The 20,342-nt window shown below is 41.2% G+C and overlaps 2 protein-coding genes across 6 annotated transcripts in view; one reads left to right on the top strand and one right to left on the bottom strand.

Annotated features, from left to right (window-relative positions):
* LOC134226558 (sodium-dependent transporter bedraggled-like) overlaps window positions 1-20,342 on the bottom strand; it is an 822,794-nt gene that overhangs the window by 652,344 nt on the left and 150,108 nt on the right. The gene's annotated exons all lie outside the window — the stretch shown is intronic.
* Window positions 2,166-3,986, top strand: LOC134226543 (probable cytochrome P450 9f2). Its single transcript, XM_062707382.1, has 2 exons — window positions 2,166-2,415; window positions 2,478-3,986. The coding sequence occupies exons 1-2, from the start codon at window positions 2,204-2,206 to the stop codon at window positions 3,871-3,873; spliced, it is 1,608 nt and encodes a 535-aa protein (XP_062563366.1). The 5' UTR covers window positions 2,166-2,203; the 3' UTR covers window positions 3,874-3,986.

Here is a 20,342-nt window from a genome sequence, read left to right as displayed (position 1 = left end):
TACGTCAAGGTGATGGTCTTTTGTGTCTACTATTCAACATCGCTTTGGAAGGGGTAATACGAAGAGCGGGGATTAACACGAGTGGTACAATTTTCAAAAAGTCCGTCCAGCTATTTGGCTTTGCCTCATATCAATTTGTCAATTTCGAAACATGTGGTGTGCATATGCACAGCCAAGATATTTAATTGTTACGGTGTAATTCGTAGGTTGGACACTAGTGATACTATTGTTTTTCTTTTGATATCCATATGAATGCTATCAGAAATCAAGAATGGGGAGGGGTCCTTGATTCCAGTCTACAATAAAATTAACAGAAGCATGAGGATTACTACTCCTGGCCACGCCCATCTTCATCGTAACTAGGAAGAGGAAGGACATGTTGACTTAAGAGGGGCCACTGACTTAGCGACACCCTCATAAGTACCACGGAGTTGAATATTGGGGAGGGTATTCGTTAGATCAGGATTTGCCTGAAGCTGGCAATGTGACCATGGTAAATCTTACTCCGTAACACACCACGCTAAGGTGTCTACCCGGTGTTACAAGACATTATGGCGATCATGAAAATCTGGATAAAGTTATTTTACTATCATACACTATACTATATAATATTATTATCAACATCAGTATTGTGAGAATGACTTTTGATCCCATAGTAAGGTCGGCTGCGTTCACTTCACACTTCACACTTCCACAGCTAAAAAAATCATTCATTACTGTTTCTGGAACAAAAAGAAGAAACCAGGCCAATCCCCCAAAACTTCCAGTGATCACGCATAACATTTATAACAAAACCAGCGAGTCGACCTTACCTGTGTAGAATAATGCATACATAAAAATCTTACTCAATATAACGAAAGTGTTCATTTTCTTACAATCGCTACCGTTACAATTGAAGAAAGCAATCCTATCGCAACCTGGGAAGCTATTCAGAGCTTGACCAAAAACAGTGCACATACTATATACGGTAGAGTTGTTATCAAGATTTGAGAAAGCTGTCCTTTGATAAACCTGGTACATATTGTTCAGTCATGTTGCAATTCCTTCGTATCATCAAAACAACGAAAAAAAATCGTTCCAGGTTGAACCGGAATGCGGCACCTTATCACAACGACTGGTGGCTCTGATTGTAATAATTGTTATCAATGGAGGCAATAAGCCATCATTAATGCGACAAAAGCTAACACTTTGTTCAGTCAGCCAGATATCTGAATATGATAATACAGTACGATAAGTAACTAATGGTATGGAAATTTCCATTCTCTCACCAATTTCCATTCCAGATTCCACCAATTTTCATAACGGCATTTTTTTATTGTTTTTTTATTTGATCAATCATAATGCAGTTCAAAAATGCAATCAAGTACGCAGCATTCCTCCTTTGAATGCAACTTGTGTGTTCGAATGTTTTTCTCGTGGAAGATTTGATAAATTTTACGTGAGAATTTTGTAGAATTTAACCTCATTTATACAAAAGTGTACAAAGGTGTAAGTTTGAAGATGGGACTGAGTGGGGTTTTAGAAATTACCTCCCGGCCTGCGGAATTGTTTCCAAGAAATACGGACATGGGGCATAACACAGGCCTTTACAAAACTTTTCAGAACACTCATTAAAAAAGTGATCTGAACTTCATCTCTAAGAGAAACCAGAGTAAGATTTCTTCTTCATTTTAATCACTTGGTTTGGCGCAAATATAAGCCATTGTTTAATATTCATCTTGATCTCGTCCGTTTATCGTTAACTCCAGTTAAAGTTAATCGAAAAATCCATTTCAACATAATTGTTTGAGACAAAAAGAGAAACAAAATCAAAATTTATCAAATAAATCAAAAATAATTTTTGCAATGCTCATTTCTTGTGCGCTGATATTGTTCTCCTGGAACTGTCGTGATCTGTGTATTATTCCATCCAACTAATAAATTTCAATTATTGCCATCAACAGACGATTCCCGCAATCAAAAGAACGAAGATTGCCTTTTCTCCAACCTAGATAGCGTGTGGCATCTCCCTACATGCTTATCAGTGGCTTCCAGCCACGCTCCGTCTCAAAATATGAATGTCAAGATATTGTAAAGGTGGCAAGGCTGATAGAGGTTCAAGTGCACGGGAGCCACACAACTATCTTCTCAATTGCAATATCACTCTACTACTTCAACATTATCATTGTACTCCACCCCAGTATCGTATCATACTTCAATCAGAATGGAAGTCAATCTGCTATACGCGGGAGTACTGGTTGCGATTGTTGCTTACCTGTACCGTTGGATAACGCGCAACAATGACTACTTCCACGATAAACCGATTCCGTCGATGGCCGTTAGACCGTTCCTTGGGTCCACGGGGTCTCTCCTTCTACGCAAAGTTGTCTTCCAGGATTTTATCCAATCAATATACAACAAATATCCCGGAGTAAAGTAAGTAGAATTGATCATGCCACCCACATCGGTTAATTCACCTTCAACATCGTTCAACGCAGAGTCTTCGGCACGTTCGACACGATCACGCCGTTCTTCGTGATCCGCGACCCGGAGTTGATCAAACAGATCGGAATCAAAGACTTCAATCATTTCGTCGATCATCGTCCGACATTCGGTCTGGACGACGATCATTCGGAACACCCGAAGGCGCTGTTCCGGAAGACGCTGGTCGCGATGACCGGTCAGCGTTGGAAGGAGATGCGAGCGACACTGAGCCCGGCCTTCACGGGGAGTAAGATGCGTCAGATGTTCTCGTTGATGGGCGAATGCTGCGACGAAATGATGAACCACTATCTGGATTTGGCCAAGGGTACGGGAAGGGTGGAAGTCGAAATGAAGGATTTGCTGAGCCGGATCAGTATCAATGTGATTGCTTCGTGTGCGTTCGGGATTAAGGTGAATTGCTTCAAGGAACAGCAGCACGAGTTCATGTACCATGGGCAGAAAATGATGGGTTTCTCGCGGCCGATTGTAATTACGAGGATGATGATGATGCGAATTTTTCCAAAGTTTGCTGCTAGATTTGGAATTGATCTGCTGGACCGAGAGCAAGCCGATTATTTTACGCGCGTTTTGCAGGAGACGATAAAAGCTCGTGAAAGTAAAGGAATCGTTCGACATGACATGATAGATTTGTTGCTGCAGGCTCGCAAGGGCAATTTGAAGCACCAGGAAGAGAAGGATGATCAGGAGGGGTTCGCTACCGTTCAGGAGTCCGACATGGGCAAGGTGGAAGTTACGAAGAATATGACGGAAGCGGAAATGATCGCGCAGTGTTTGATATTCTTCCTGGGTGGGTTTGACACGGTGTCTTCCTGTGCCATGTTAACGGCATACGAGTTGCTTCGCAATCCAGATGTGCAACAGAAGCTTTACGAAGAGATTCTACAGACCGAAAAGGACCTCGGCGGAAAGCCATTGACTTACGACGTACTGCAGAAGATGAAGTACATGGACATGGTGGTGTCGGAATCTCTGAGAATATGGCCCTTGGCACCAGCTACGGATCGTTTGTGCACACAGGATTACGTTGTTGATGATGGCCAGGGTTTAAAATTTACGATCGATAAGGGAGCGTGCGTTTGGTTCCCTGCTGCCGGACTGCACTTCGATCCACAATATTTTCCCAATCCGGAGAAGTTCGACCCGGAACGGTTCAACGATGAGAACAAGAAGAACATCGACCCGGGAACGTATCTTCCGTTCGGAATTGGACCAAGAAACTGCATTGGATCGCGATTCGCTCTGATGGAAGTCAAAGCTTTTATGTACTACATTCTGCTTAAATTTTCGTTCGTTAGAGGACCGAAAACTGAAATACCGCTCCAACTGCGCAAGGGATTTACCAATGTGGGTGCGGAGAATGGCGTGCACGTAGTGCTGAAGTTACGGTAAACATCTTATCTAATCTAGACAGATTAGATGAGACTATTGTAAGGTTTCAGTTCATATTACTAACACATTTCCATATTAAAAGTATTCGCAAATAAAGGATTCGTCTCAATTTACTTCTTCGTTTCATTACTCACCTTTGAAAGAGTTTTCAATAACGAGATACGAAACCGTTTGCAACTGGATTATTGTTTAGTAGGACGAGTACATGAGTAGAAAATCGGATAATCCTAAGTACAAAAAAGTGTGTCTCACATCAATTTGTCGAGTTGAGTATATTGGATTATTGGTATATAACACTATGGCTTTCCGAGCCCGAGTCAGCTAACGTCTCTCCCCAACCATCACCACGATTGTCTTCGATGCCGCTGGTCCATCTATCTATCTCGCAAATCAGTTCGCGGCCCGGATGTAAAAAAAACAAAAACAATTAGAGTGTCAAACGGTGGTAGGTCAATTGGTATAAAGTTGTTTGGCATAACGAATTCCCGCCAATGAGCCAGAGTCAATGAACTCTACCATGTCTAGTGTGGTGTTTCCTCAGTAGAGCATTATGTTCACAGAAACGTGTATCTTTAAAGATCTTTAGAGATCAAAGTTTGACAGCCAAAATGTCAGGAAAAACGTCAGATATCAACTATTTATAGTTATCACGGATAGTTTAAATATAGACCAACAGATCTGTGCACAAAAAGAGATAGTTTAATTATATGTTAAGGGCATACAAACTAGTATTTTGGCCATAATGTCTGATTACACAATCCGATCTGGTCAATTGTAATGCGAATAATTCGGTTCCAGAATCCAATCTCACGCTTCCACGGGTTTTTCGATGACAATCGACCGCCAGCTAAGGGTTTTGTACCTAGCTGGTAGTGTAGCCTGGCCGCTGTTGTCCTTCTGACATCAGCTAGAGTGAGGGAGTGCGACCAAGGGGACCATCGTCCCTAACCCCTAATCCCAAGGCGTTAAGCGACCCGTACCGAAGGGATGCATGGCCAGGGGGTGAAATAATGAGCTAGGCCTTTAACGGAGCCTGTGGGGTACCTGGGCACCCTCCACAGTAATTGTCCCTTACCGCGTCATGCTGGGCTCCGGCGTGGTGGACCTCTTTTCCCGAGCAACTCGTGGGACCAAAATGGAAAACCAAGTCAATTATTCAATTAGTGGTAGTAGTGTAGGCGACAACCCCTTCGCAAGAGGTGGGTTGTTCAGGTCTCCGCCTAGGAGGCCAGAGGCAATAGTCGGCAGCTCGGTGCGCAGCGCCAGCGTGGGTCACTTAACCTTCATCAAAGCTAATAAAACGCCGGTAGAGGTTATTGACGGCCCATGGCTTGTGGAGGCGATGAACCGCAAACGCGATGGGCTTTCGGCCTTCGAGGTGGCGACGGAACAGCTGGACGCCATCATCGAAGCATAATATCAGTAAGGACCTCAAGAGGAGCTTGCTGAAACTTCGAAAGTCGATGCTGGACGCCAAGCTGGAGAGGGCGGTCGGGACGGCCAAGTCTAAACCCGTGAAATCCGTGGAGTCTAAGTCTACCCAGACTGAGGCCCAAGGATTCGCGGACTCGGGCAAGGTCGAATCGACCGAGGGCGTGCCAGCGAAGACGGTGGTGCCAAAGTCTACCCAGACTGAAGCTCAAGTATTCGCGGGCACGCCGGGGTGACTGCTCCAACGGAGCAGACACAAAAACGGGGGAGACAGTCCGCAGGGAATGAGCTCCCTGGGGGCCGCTCCAAAACACGGAGGGTTACTACCCTGAACAAGGGTAGTGGGGCTGGGAAGCTGTACCCCGGACAGGTACCTAAAAAACAGGGGAGGAAGGACCTGGAAAGGTCCGTCCACCCAGGAAAGACGGCGGTAAGGGGTTACGGCAGACTGAGAGCTCTCAGCCGCACCAGACCAGGGAAATAGAGGGGGATGACGCCTCCTGGACCTTGGTCAAGAACAAGAGGAAACCGAAGACGTCAAGGGCCGAAAAGAAGGCCCAGGTGAATGAGGGTAGCAAGAAGTCTAGGGTAGGCACCAATCGCTGCAGGGGCGATGCCCTAGTCATCAAGACGGACGAGGCTAAGTACTCGGACGTCTTGAAGGCGATGAGGAGTGACGTCAAACTCGGTGAACTCGGCGCCGACGTACGTCGAATAAGACGTACCCGGACGGGCGAGATGATCCTCGAGCTGAAGCGGGGTGTCTCGCAAAAGGGCGCCGTCTACAAGAAGTTGGCGGAGGAAGTCCTAGGCGAGACGGTCAATGTGAGGGCACTCACGACGGAGGTGAATCTAAAGGTTAAAGACCTGGACGAGATCACCGAAGTCGAAGAGCTCGTCACGGCACTGCGGCGACAATGTGAAGTGGAGACGCTCACCGCAACCGTTCGGCTACGGAAAGGTCCGGCAGGGACGTAGGTAGCATTGGTTCGGCTATCTGCAGCGGACTACTCCAAGGTAGTCAAGTTAGGGAGCGTCAAGTTGAGATGGTCGGTATGCCCTGTGGGCATATACGAGCAACCCGAAGTTTGCTTCAAGTGCCTGGAACCAGGGCACAAGCAGTGGGACTGCAAAGGCCCTGACAGAAGCAATCTCTGCCGACGCTGCGGATTGGAGGGACATAAGGCACAATGCTGCACGAACCCACCCAATTGTTTGATTTGTTCCAGCAAAGCTGTCAACAGCAAGCACCCCATGGGGGTTCGAAGTGCCCGGCGTTTAAGCGTGCTGCAAAATCACAGTGCAGGTAACGCAGCTGGCTTGTTCGGCCTCCCCCGAGTGTTTGGTGTGCGCAGGTTTAGAGGAAACGGCGGAACACCTGTTGCTCGTGTGCCCACGTTTTTGCGCAATGCGTGACCACATGCTTGCCACATGTGGTCAGGACACTACCCTGGACAACCTAGTTCGGAAGATGTGTAAAGATGAAGTTGGCTGGAACGCCGTTTTATCGGCTATCGCCCAAATCGTCTCGGAGCTACACAGAAGGTGGCGCGTGGACTCGAGGAATGGCTAGTTCAGGCGCAAATAAGAGGTGGTCCAAGGGATCGGAGTCGGCTTCATGGATCATACCGGTGGTCATGCCCTGTAGTCGAACTCGATCCTTTCATCGAACAAGTGGCCGCGCGAAGAACAACATGGTATCGTCGCTTTCGCGGCGTCGGTCAACCGGGCGGGTTCTGAGCTCGAGGACGATAAGGGGTCCTCGTCAAGGCTGGGACAGGTGTAGGCACCGCGTCAACAAGTCCCTCTGCGTGTTGGCGTATAGGCCCTATCACAGAGAGGTCAATTTGGGGTGCACGCGGCATCATCATTCTTGATACCAGTCGTGCGAAGTCGACCCTTCCCACCTTCCGAGGACATAGGGCGAGGTAAGGCCACCTGGAAAGCCGGCAACGCGCTGGCACGATACCATGGTGTTCTTCTAAAAAAGCGAGTTACGATGTTCGGTGCTGCAAGGACACGCAGCTAACCTCGAGGGTGCGTTGTGCACTGGCCTCCCTTTGAAGCATTACTTTCTGGTTGTACCGAAGGGACGATGGGCTTGGCGGCAATGCAATGGAAACGATTTAGCGGGTCGAGGATGTAGTCCTGCCTCCCCCGTTTGCTGTTGGAGGTGGTCCCTAACCCCGCACTTCCTGGACGTCCAACCCAGGAAGTCTGTTGAGCAGATCTCCCCTCCATTGCTTAAGAAGAAAAAAACACACACACATACAAACATCACCTTAGTTCGTCGATTGGTATAAAACATTCAGAAAAAATGGTACGTTTTATATTGATCTTCAACTCAAAACAATAAGCTCTTGGTGACTTTATAATTGATTAAAATTGCATGAGCAACTATTTGTTGATTTTCTTTGCGTTAAAATATTTGCTAAAAAATGTGGCAAACGATTTTATGTGTTGAGTCATTTTGCCCTGCAAGTGCGTCAAAGACTATTCTCCCCTACCATTTACTTAATTGAACCTGGAACCTGGTAGAGGCGAATGGAATCTTGCGATGATTGACTGATTGTGGAAAAAAATGGTATTTGAGAATAGAGCACAAATCACTAGTTCACTATTAACAATATTTAAAATTTCAATGGTTATTTTGAATCTTAGATAAATTTGCAATCGATTGATGACAAAATCATGACAATCCGTTGAGAAATGATTGAGTTGCTTCAAAAACCTATCATTTCTACTAGTTTAAATGGCTTTGGGACAAAAGGTCGAAGGGACAAAAGATAGAAAAGCTTAAAAGGTCGAATGCACAAAATTTAAAAATCTTTAATTCTGTACACATAAAAGAGACAAAATATGCTATAACAAGTTTAGAAATATGCTTTCAAAGCAAAATCTAGCTTTTTTAAACATTTCTCAGAGATTTTCTCCTTCTGAATAATAAGTACTTGATGGATCGTGCACTTTGTCGACATAATGTGCAGAAACAATTGGGCGAGCATTGTATGGAGTGTGCGATGAAATATGTAATCGCGTATTGCACATTGAAGGCGCACGATATCGTCTTTTTGGAACCCCATAGAATGCGTTTTTTAGTCAAACACGGTGTTAGCTTTGGGGTCTTTGAATTAGTGTCGTACATTGGACTATTTTATCGCTTATCAATGCTTCCTGTACATTACTTTCCCAATTAAAACTAATTTTCTTCCCAACGTCGATCACGGAGATGCAGAAGATTGTCAGTCACTTGTGGCAAATAATGTTAAATTTATTTTCCTCTCTTTCCCTGTATTAAATGTGGCATCGATATTGATTTAATTAAGAAATAAACTCCAAAGCATTTTTCATAAGAATGCCCTTTCAATCCCAAGGAGACAATTCAATTGATGAACTGTGCATAACATAAATAATTGCATATTATTCGGTGATTCAACTCGAAAAAACAATAATGTTAATAAATAACCATGGTTGTGCATATGCTATGCATATTGGTGCTAGGAGTTTGTGTAGAAATATAATGTCGTGGGTTCAAGTCAAGACTGGACCATTGTTCTTATGAACAGTTTGTATGTCGTCAGATATCTGAATCGTTCGGAAAGATCTTTTAGATTATAGTTTTCTTGTCCTTAGGTACATAAATTCCACAATAAAGACCTTCTTAGTTGTTGGAAACGTGTCCCATTCTCACCCCTATTTAACCTATCGTCACCCCGATGACGGTACCTGAATTTCAGTTTTGGTTTGTATTGTTCTCAAGACTATAGCTTTTAAATCTTGACAGATTTAGTAATTTCGACCTATTATCCTTTCGACCTTTTGTCCCTTTGACATTTTTCCTCTTCGGCCTTTTGTCCTTCGACCTTTTGTTTTTCGACCTTATGTCCTTCGACATTTTGTCATAGGTTCGTTTGAAAAGTCGAAGTCGAAGTTTGAAGATCGAAGGATCAAAAGGTGGAAACAAAAAATCTATGTCAAAACGGCAAATAACAAAAGGGGCATGTACCACGTGGACAGGTTTTGGTCAGTTTTGGATACCCCCCTGCCCCAGCGTGGACAATTGCTAATACAAATATTCAAAAACCGTGTACATTCATATGGACAGCCCCAACGGTCGACGGTCAAAAAGTTGAAAGGAAAAAAGATGGGTCAAAAGATCGTCAATCGTCTAGATGCATGTGCTAGGAAGTGTGGGTTCGCTTCCCGCCCTGGTAAGGAGAAAATTTTTGGTGATCGAAAAATTCTTCACTGGTTCTGTTATGTGTCCTGTTCGTTGTCTCGTGCTAGATGTTAAGTGTTCAGTCTGTACGACCTCTGGTCGAAGTCGGTGTTCCTATTTTTTAAAAGGTCCATATTAGTGATTATATTTAGAAGCTGCTGCCAGTAGTTCAAACCATGGTACGAATTTAGTTCAAACCATAAGCAGGGTTGTTCAAACCATGGTACGAATTACAGTTATATAATTATTCAGTTTTTTTTAATTGAAGTTTGCATAAATGTGTTATACTAAAATGTTTTTAGAAAGATTATAAGCTAAGCTTTTATGTAAAGTAAAGTTTGTTGCAGCAAAGTGTTTCTATGTAAAAAATAATTGGATTGTTTATTTCTTCATAATTATTATCTTTTGAACATCATAAAAAGTCGAGTCAAGTATGAGACACTGAAGACGACCTTACTGTTGAGGTCGAAATGTCATATGTCAAGGTAATCATGATTCAAACCATAAATGGAATGGTACAATCCCACCGTCTTATGACAAGATAAGAAGCTGTTTTTTAAAAGAAAGTGTGAATTAAAGAATGTACATAAAAAAACATCACTCGAAGGTACATTGGTAGTCTCCATGAAATTTATATTCTATCTGTTCTTTCCACTATCACCATCGTTTTGTCTCTAGGCCACAAACAAGATTGCCTTTGACACAGAGGAGATGACATCCAATTTTTTACTATGGATTTGACAGGTTTGCCTGTTCGATCTTTTTGGGGGATAAATTTATCCCCCAGTGTCAACAACCCCAATACTAATTTATTTCGCAATAGTATGAGCGTACTCGAATGTTTTCGTTTTTACAGGAGAAGTGATGCAAAACGCCCATAACACCTTCAATAATGCGACATTATACAATAATGAGAAAATAGAGACAAATTTAACGAATTATCAATTAAATCAATTTTACACTGATTCCATGCTTCATACTTAAGAATGTTCAACTTATTTGCACAATTAATAAGAATGCTAGCTGCACAAGGTAATTGTCTATGCCTTTGTTCGTTTTATATCATTTTCACCTCGCAATTGTTATAATGTTGCATCTGCAGTGCACTGTATTGGTGATTCAGAAAAGATGTGACAAAGATGGCGTAGCTTGTCATCCCTGTGCTTTTGACATGATACTATACTGTCTATGATCGCACATTAATCCCATCTTTGCTGGATTTTCTATTCATATGGGGCAGATATGCGATTTTGAACAGTATAGACAAACTACAAATGACGGAAACGAAAAGGAATTCAGGACTTGCTCGATTTAAAGCAAGGGAAGGTATAATCCCTTTGATCAAGGATAACTTTCGATTCAGGCATTTACTCGTTTTAATGCAAGAAAATATATGATCCTCATATTCAAATGATGCATTTGCCGGGCAGAAGTCAAGATAGGGTTCCTTCTTTCAATTCAAGCATTTGCTTATTTTAAGCCTAGATAAGAAATGATCCTTACTTTCCAATGATGCATTTGTACGGTAGTAGGCAAGAAAGGATATGGTTCATTCTTCTAATTCAGGCATTTGCTCGTTTTAACTTTCCGCAACTTGCTTCAACTTTCATAACACGAGAACTCGTGTGTTGTAAAAAGTACTACAGTCCGAAAACCCGTTATATTGAATTGAAGCCAATTAAAATGATTCAACGTGATTTTTTTCAGAATAATAATAAAGGGGATATATACTCTTATCAAGGACAATTTTTAAGTCCAATGGACTGAAAATAATCAATTTTCTCAATAAATGGCGCGATGTTTCTTATAACAATTCTAAAAACCCTGGCGTAGTGAAAAAAAAATCTAAATCCATCTTTGATCCCATGCGGCCTTATGAATCAAGAGAAAAATTGATTTAGAATTCTCCCACTTAGCGGCGCTAGTGTATATTTAAATACCAGTTTGGTTGAATATCTCGGGATCTGTGTGATTTAGGAAGTTTCCGTCATCTACAAATTTGTTCGAGGATTGGAAACCAATATGTTGAGAAACTGATTAGCTTAGAATTCATCTGCAAGGAGGTTTTTTTATTTATTTACGTGATTTGGAGGTGCTACTGAATATGCGAGATCAGTTATTTGATATCTTGACTAACTAGCATTGACTAACTCCCTGGTCATTATCAGAAATGGTTTAGAAAAAAATGTTGGTCTAGGACGAACTGTACAAAACGACCATTTTTTGGGAGGTTCCAGATTTGCGAAAAAACCGCCTGGTAGCCACTTGCCGCCATTGCATAGTAAGAACTGAGAATTAACACCAAGACCAGCATTACAAATGGCTCAGGAAAAATTGCGCTACTATAAGACGAACTATCCAAACATGACCATTTTACGGACGTTCCGAATTATTCGGAAGGCCGTCTGGTGGCCACCTTCGGTTATAGCTGAGTAAGACTTTAAAATATCTCCAAGATCACCGTCAGAAATGGTTTAGAAAAAAATGCTCTGTTGTAGGACAAATTTTCCAAAATGACCATTTTTACGGACGGCAGGCCGTCTGGTAGTCACCTGCGGTTAAAGCTGAGTAGCAACTGTAAAATATCTCCAAAATCATCGTCAGAAATGGTTTAGAAAAACTCAAAGGTGCAGCCCAATCGGGTTGTACGCAAAGGTGACGTAGAACTACGTAGCTATACGAAATGGAGGGTATTTTTTATCATAATTTGTGTAAATTTATTAGCATTGTGCAAACTGCTCGAAGGTCAAGAAACTGAAAGTAGCTCCCAGTTAGATGAACCAGCCATGGAAAAGGAACGACTCATCGGCAGCATTGCTACTGAAGCCACTCGCCTATCTTTCAGTGGATCATCAGAATCCTAGAAGACATTATGCTCAAAAATGTCCGGAATAAAGAAAAAAAAATAAGCGGAATCGGAGGTGGCGCGAAACTAAACACAAATATATTAATTTGCAACGTTCGACTTCCGCACACATGCATCGTTTTCTATAGCGCTGGTGGCAAAGTGAGCGGGACTTACAAACAAAATTACAAACAGTCCTTTTCAGGACTTAAACTATTTATCCAAGAAGAGGTTTTGATCGTTGGGAAAATTGTTTACCCAGACAAACAAACTGTTCGGATGTTTAAACGACATTGACGATTTTGGAAAGATTTATTGTTTTTAATAATGCGCCATTTGAAAAACTAAGACAGCTAAACGACATTTTTTACTATGGTGGCGTCTTCATCGATTTGATTCTTTGGAAAGGGAAATTTTCTGGCAAGATTCTTTGGTTTTGTTTCGTTAGTCATTAGAAATGATATCGATTTTTTTCCGGGTTACCATCGTATGGCGACGACAGAAAGTTGCCTTTTGGTAGCATAACCACAAGCGCGCGTCGGAGGGAGACGATACAATGAGTTTGTTCAAATGGATGGTGTCAGTAGCAGTCAAATGGAATTTCCTTACAAGATTTTGATTTGTTGTTGAGGTTGAACGACGACCACCAACGCTGACTTCCACCACCAATTCGATGATTTTCCTTTGCAAATGCTACCAGAGCACCTTCGTGCTGCTGTGTTCGCTCCGCTGCGTCCGCTCTGCGTCAAATCTTGTTCAAGCGCTCTCTACGAAATCCCGATCAAAATGACTCGCGTGCGCTGGAAAGTAGCTATGTTGTATTCAATAAATTAAGCCCGTTAGCTCCGCCCCTTTGTGATCTGATCTAGGTGTAAATATAATGTGCACTCATAACGATTAACGAAGGGGCGGGACTAATGGAATTACTTCATTAGATATAAGAAAGCTGCTTTTCGACGCGCGCGAGCCATTTTGATCGCGATTCCGCAGACAACGGGCCGTTCCGAGAATGACAGATTCTGAAAATCCTATGAATTTTTTTTCGCGACTTTCACCGATGGGTAATTGCTGTAGATAGTTTCCACTGAGGTGGTTTCCATTGATATTATACAAAAGCCACCATTTTGATCCGACTATCCGAAATAAACTTTCTTCAAAGTGCAAAACCCAATCGTAAATAGCGAATTTGATAGCGCGTCGGAGGGAGAAGATGCAGTAAATTTGAATGAATGGAATCACTAACGCAACCAAGCTACCACGCCAAACCCGATGCCACCGAAACAGTCCATTTTCGCAATTAACTCTTTCTTTTCATAAAATGTTGGTCCTGAGAAAAACCGATTTTATTTTCCTAATTCCCATTCCAATAACTAACTGCATCCAATCGCTTGTCGACACCTTGCGTAGCAAGGTCGCCACTTGATGATTTTTCGCTAAGCCTCCAGAGGGTGAAATATTTTTTTCAGCATTGCCACTCTGCCACCCTCTCCTTTGTGCTGCTGTGTCCGCTCCGCTGCTTAGAATGTCTAACCGATCTCTGTGGAATCCCGTTCAAAATGGCTCGCGCGCGCCGAAAAGCAGCTTTCTTGTATTTAATAAATTAAGCCCATTAGCCCCGCCCATTTGTGATCTGATATGGGTGTAAATATAATGTGCTCTCATAACGATTAATGAAGGGGCGGGGCTAATGGAATTATTTCATTAGATATAAGAAAGGTGCTTTTCGGCGCGCGCGAGCCATTTCGATCGGGATTCCGCAGACAACGGACCGTTCGGAGGATGACAAATTCGAAGAATACTATGAAATTTTCTCGCAAGATACTGAATTTGGTTATGAGATGTTGTTTATCTATGATGCGTATTGTTGCGCTGAATGTCAACAGAAATTTGACTCAAGACGAAGTTGTCATATTACAAAACATTATCTTTCGGCATCTGTATGTCCGGTGACGTTCACCGATGGGTAGTTGCTGTAGATAGTTTCCACTGAGGTGGCGGCTTCATTGATTTTATACAAAGGCCACCATTTTATACACAAGAAGGTTGATCCGAAATAAACCTTCCTCAAAGTGCAAAACTCAATCGTAAATTGCGAATTTGATAGCGCGTCGAAGGGAGATGATGCAGTAAATTTTAATGGAATAGCAACCAAGCTACCACGCCAAACCCGATGCCATCGAAACAATCCATTTTCGCAATTAACCTTCGGGGACTCGCGCCGTTGTAAAAAGTACAACAGGTTCAAAAAAAGCATGCTTCTCGTTCACAACAGCACATGCGGGACTGCGTGAGCGGTCCAGGATGAAGCGAGTCCCGGAAGGTTAACTCTTTCTTTTCATAAAATGTTGGTCCTGAGAAGAACCAATTTTTCTTTTCCCCAATGCTCCTTTCCAACTAGCTGACACCACAATTTGTAATAAATTTTCAGCATCGGCACTGGCGGTGCGGGATCGCCCCAGTGCTATTTTTATGGTCAACCCTTTCTTCATATGAAATGCTGGTTCGTTGAGGTTGAATGATCTGCAGCAACACATCGAGCACCACCACCAGGCTTGTAAAATGTCATCTGCATGTCATTTGACTAATTTGTTCATAACTTTCTTTAGAAGTTAGGCTGGAGAGTGAAAACTCTCAAAAATGTCACGTGTCATTTGACATAATGTCATTTGAATGACATGTTGTCTCCCACGCTCCAGATTACATATTTACAGCAATTTATTGTTAGACAAAGCTGTAGGCACATTTAAGAGCTACAAGTTCGTAATACATCATGAATTGATAGCTACCTTCTGAAAAAAATCTGGGAAAATTATACAAACGAATGCAAATGACATTTTACAACACTGACCACCACCAATGCGATGGATTTTCTTTGAAAATGCTATTAGCGCCTCCGTGCGTACGATCGATTTGATGCGTCTGCTATGCGTAAAATCTTGTTCAAACTTAGGATTAGATCCAAACCCGCAAGTGATTGATTTTTGATGTCTGTGCTAGTGATGCATGTACGTGATTGATTAGTTTACCTATTTCTAAACTTTTTATAAATTATCGATAATAAATAGTAAAAATCAATATTTTCAAATAAATACGAAGAAGCGTTGACTCATCCTTGATCGAATGGTCCAAAAAAATTGAAAATCCATCTAGCAACGGCTTAGATATTAATGTTTAAAGTCTATCATATTTTCGTGACGGTCCCCGATTTTCGCAATCGTAAAGTGTACCCCAATATAGAAAACACAGAGGTAGTCCTACGTCCAAAATTGCGCTGCTCTAGGACAAACTGAAACATTTGGAACTGTTTGAAGGATACTATGAAAAGTAGTGAGCTCTCAGATAGAACGCGATTTTATCGAGACTTTTGGTATCTACGGAGAGGTAACACAAGTTTTGAATTTTTCGAGTAAATTAAATTGATTGGTACTAGCGAGAATAGTTTGAGTACGCGCTTCTTGACGAAACTTTTGGCATCATGCGAGAGGTATCACAAGTTTTGTAACTTAATCGGACTCGCTGTACCACTGATGATGCTTGCAAAACTCTGTGGTGGAATTCAACTGTTTCTTTTACTAACTTAGGTTTTTTGCTGTATAGCGATGTTATATGTTATTGTTATTGTTATTTATATCTGTGGAAATAATCGGATCGTTTATTGTTTGCCAAATCTGATTAAAAATGATCATTATTAATTATCTTAAAGATAAATCGTCTAGCTCAAACCTTTGTAGGGGTATGTGGCGGGACCATCATCATCATCATCATCATCATCATCATCATCATCAACTTACCTAAATGGCCATTTTCACGGACGCACTGAGGAGTATTTCAGCCCAAATCCTGGCCAAAAGTCAAAAACTTTTTTTTTTAAATTCCCATATTATTTTTCGTTTTTGTACTTTCAAATAGTAATACTAACTTGCCATGGGAGCTTTGAAACAATCTTGGTTAATTGTACGCAATGCTGGCTGCCAAAACTTCACCATAATTTACATGCAAATTTTATCGCAATTGTCCATAAACAAAGGCTCACGTTTTATCGTGTTTTTCTGGATTTTTAATGATTTTCAAGATGAAAATTAATATAGGTACTAATAATGAGGGTATGTAAAATGTATTCAAGCATGATTCGATCTAAATTTGTTTTTAGGTGATCCTTAATGATGATATTAATTGGTAGTTTTTTTCCACCTTTTTTACAAAAATATGATTTACAAAATAAAACTTTTGATTAGGTTCCAAACCCGATCAAGCAACAAAATTGTCAGCGTCGGAAAGATTAAAGTTTCCCAAATATATTATATTAACAATATAGCTCACTTCGCGATTCCCCATATATTAGGCAAGAGACAAAATATTCACACCATCTTGCGCCACAAAATGTTACTAACGCCTGAAAACGAAAGCCAAGGGGTGCGATAAATTCAAAAATTACACTAATTTAACAATTTTTGAAAATTTAAGTAACATTTTTCAAAATTTTAATTTTTAATCTCAGATATCAAAATTAGGTCATGGGATGATTTCTTGCATATTATTTCGACATGTTATATTGCATATTTAATCAAACGTTTGAGCACCCCTTGGAATGTTTCTTCACTACATTGTTTGCCCTTTGTGACACCGCGGCGCTACTGCGTTGTCTCTTCAAAACAGCCAGAGTGGACTATATTGATAATAGAGTATATTTGAGTTTCCTTAATAAGCTCCACCATAAACATTTCACGCATCCTCACGCAATTATAGCTTGTTTTTATTTGAATATAGTGAAGTTTGCTAGAAAAAGTTAGATTTTTCCAAGGATTTTTCTAAATATTTTATTTAAGTATTTATGATTTTGAGCGACTAAGTTTACATAAATGATTGCTTCCAGAAGAGTTAGACTTTGATGAACGATTCATAAAAAGCATACGCATTTTTCGGATGAAAAAAATTGTTGAGCGGTTGATTTGCACCTAGAATTTATTTGATCTGCTCCAGTGTAATATCGATGCATTATTCAGGGACTTTAACATTATCCGATGATAAATTTACATAGTCGAAGTGAACAAAGTACATTTTTTCGGAAAATTTAGTAAGTAATAATTGAAGAATGAAGATTATAAAAAAAATTACACTCATTGGGGGAGTCAGAGGTAGGCACCACTCGTCGCAAGCACGCTGTAGTTCTCAAAGGCAGCGTACTTGTGCCAAGTGGTGCTCTATCAAATAACAATAAATGACCCCGTCAGTAATCATATATTACTGCTACATCAATACAAAGAGCACAAAAACAAAAAAAAGAATACGCTTCACTGCTTATTGTATGCATTTAAAGAGGACAAATGATTGACATAGTTTTGGCCACGCTTTTACACTACGAACTCCTATGTGGGACGTTCCGGGTTATCCGGACGCCGGTCTGGTGGCCACCTGCAGTCATTGCAGAATAAGACGGACGTTCCGGATTCTCTAGAAGACCGGCTGGTGGCCCTTGCGGTTATGGCAGAGTAAGAACTGTGTTTTAGCTAAAAGTATCCGCATCAGAAATGGTTAAAAAAAATGCGCTGCTCTAGGACGAACTTCACAAAATGAAGGAAGGAAGGCCACCTGGAGGTCACCTGCGGTCATGGCAAAGTAAGAATTGTGTGTAGATCACCGTCAGAAATGGTTTAGAAAAAAATGCGCTGCTGTAGGACGTACTTTCCAAAATGACCAGTTTTACGAATGATCGGGGTTTTCCAGAAGGCCGTCTAGTGTCCACCTACGGTCATAGATGAGTGAGAATAGCGAATTAACTCCAAGGTGATTGTCAGAAGATCACCGTCAAAACTGGCTTAGAAAAACTTGCGCTACTCTAAGACGAACTATCCAAAATGATCATTTTACGCAAGCTCCGGATTATCCGGAAGGCCGTCTGGTCTGGTGCCCCCCCTGCGGTCATGACAGAGTAAGAACTGTGTTTTAGCTCAAATATCCCCATCAGAAATGGTTTAGAAGAAAATGCGCTGCTCTAGAACGAACTTCACAAAATGACCATTTTTACAGACGTTACGGATTATCCGGAAGGCCGTCTGGTAGCCATCTGCGGTCATGAAAGAGTAAGAACTGTGCTTAGAAAAAAATGCGCTGCTGTAGGACGAACTTTCCAAAATGACAATTTTTACGAATGTTCCGGGTTCTCCGGAAGGCCGCCTGGTGGGCACCTACGGTCATAGGTGAGTGAGAACTGCCAATTAACTCCACGGTTATTGTCAGAAATGATATAGAAAAAATTGCGCTACTTTAGGATGAATTGCTAATGAAATAAATGAATAATTCATTATTGGTCATTTACCCGAGCCTTCTATCGAATCACTTTTATTATCTTTTCAATTAGTTTGGTGCAAATTGGTCAACTGACTAAAAAGATATCTCATTTTTACTCAATGTGTTGTACTTTTTACAACAATGCGAGTCCCGGAAGGTTAAGACGCGGGAAAATGTAATCACCTTTGTCAAATGATACATTTGACTAGCAGAAGGCAATAGAGGATATGGTTCCTTCTTTATAATCTGGCATTTGCTCGTTTTAAGGCAAGGGAAGGCATGATCCCTTCTTTCAAAGGATGAACTCGCCCGGCAGAAGGCAAGAGACGATATGATTTTTGCTTTTAATTCAAGTATTTTTAAACAGTGTGCAATCTGTGGTAGGTCATATGGCAAGTCGTTAGGCATAACGCTGTTTGGCATAAAGGTCATTTGGCATAGTGCCATGTGGCATAACGGAAGTTAGGCATAATGGCCGTTTGGCCTAATGGTCATTTGGTATAATAGTTGTGTAATCACCTATTTCAGAACTTATGCATAATATGTTCAATTATTTACAATTATTATCGCTTGTATATTACGAGAGAGATGTTTGTTTGAATATTACAATTCATTTTTGCCTTTCTCGTATACACAGTATACGTAAAGGCTATATGTTCGCTCCAAAAACAAACTTTTTATAGAAGGCTCGGAGACCCATAGTGTTGTATACCAATCAACTCAGCTCGAAGAATTGAGGTGATGTCTGTGTGTGTATGTGCGCGCACCAAAAGAGCAACAAGTCTAGCTCACTTTTTTTGTACTTACCCTTGATCGATTTCTTTGCAACAGGTTGCATTCGACGCAGTATACTGCCCTATTGTTTCCTATTGAAAATTGGCAGGACAATCGGACAATGGGCTTGGCAGTTATGGCCAAAATTCTTTTTCTCATAAAAAAGCGCGTAAAAAAGTCTAGCTCGCGTTTAATGCATTTACCCTAAACCGTTTTCCTCGCAACAGGATGCATTCGACGCAGAATCTTGTCTCATTATTTCCTATTGAAAATTGGCCGGATCGGACGATGGACTCAGAAGTACTTTTTTTACCGCACTGGAAAGGCATCATCACCGCTAGGTGGATTAATCTTTTTTTTTTTATTAAAGTTTGTATCAAATCACTGCTAGAAGGAACATCGGTAGACTTCATGTAAATTATCTGCTTTTCCTCTTAACTTATTTTTACCTCTGGGTAAGTAGTAAGATCGTCGTTGACTAAGACAATCTTTTTTTTTAAATTTTAACAACAGAATTCTAAGTGCTCGAGAGCAAAAACAATGTTATTAGTTATTTCTGCAGGAGATATAATAATTTCTTTAAAAGCACACCTTGTCGTGCATAAGTCTAAAAAGTATACGCTTCCTTTTTCAATGCATCAAGTTTTCCGACATATGACAAAGGAAGATACGATTCCTTTTTTCAAATAATGCATTTGCCCGGCATAACACAAGGGAGAATATACATATGCATTTATTTAGTTCTAGGAAAGGGAGGATATAATTTCATCTTCCAAAGGATGCATTTGCCCGGCAGAAGGCAATAGAGGATATGATTCATTTGTGCAATAAGACAATTTCTCGGTTTAAGGCAAGAGAAAATATGAACCCTTCTTTCAAAATACAATAAGGTTCCTGCTTTCAATTCTGGCA

The sequence above is a fragment of the Armigeres subalbatus genome, chromosome 3 (genome assembly GCF_024139115.2).
Source record: "Armigeres subalbatus isolate Guangzhou_Male chromosome 3, GZ_Asu_2, whole genome shotgun sequence".
NCBI classification, from domain to species: domain Eukaryota; kingdom Metazoa; phylum Arthropoda; class Insecta; order Diptera; family Culicidae; genus Armigeres; species Armigeres subalbatus.
Note: the sequence above shows the minus strand (reverse complement) of the source record. Positions and strands in the feature narration are given on the sequence as shown.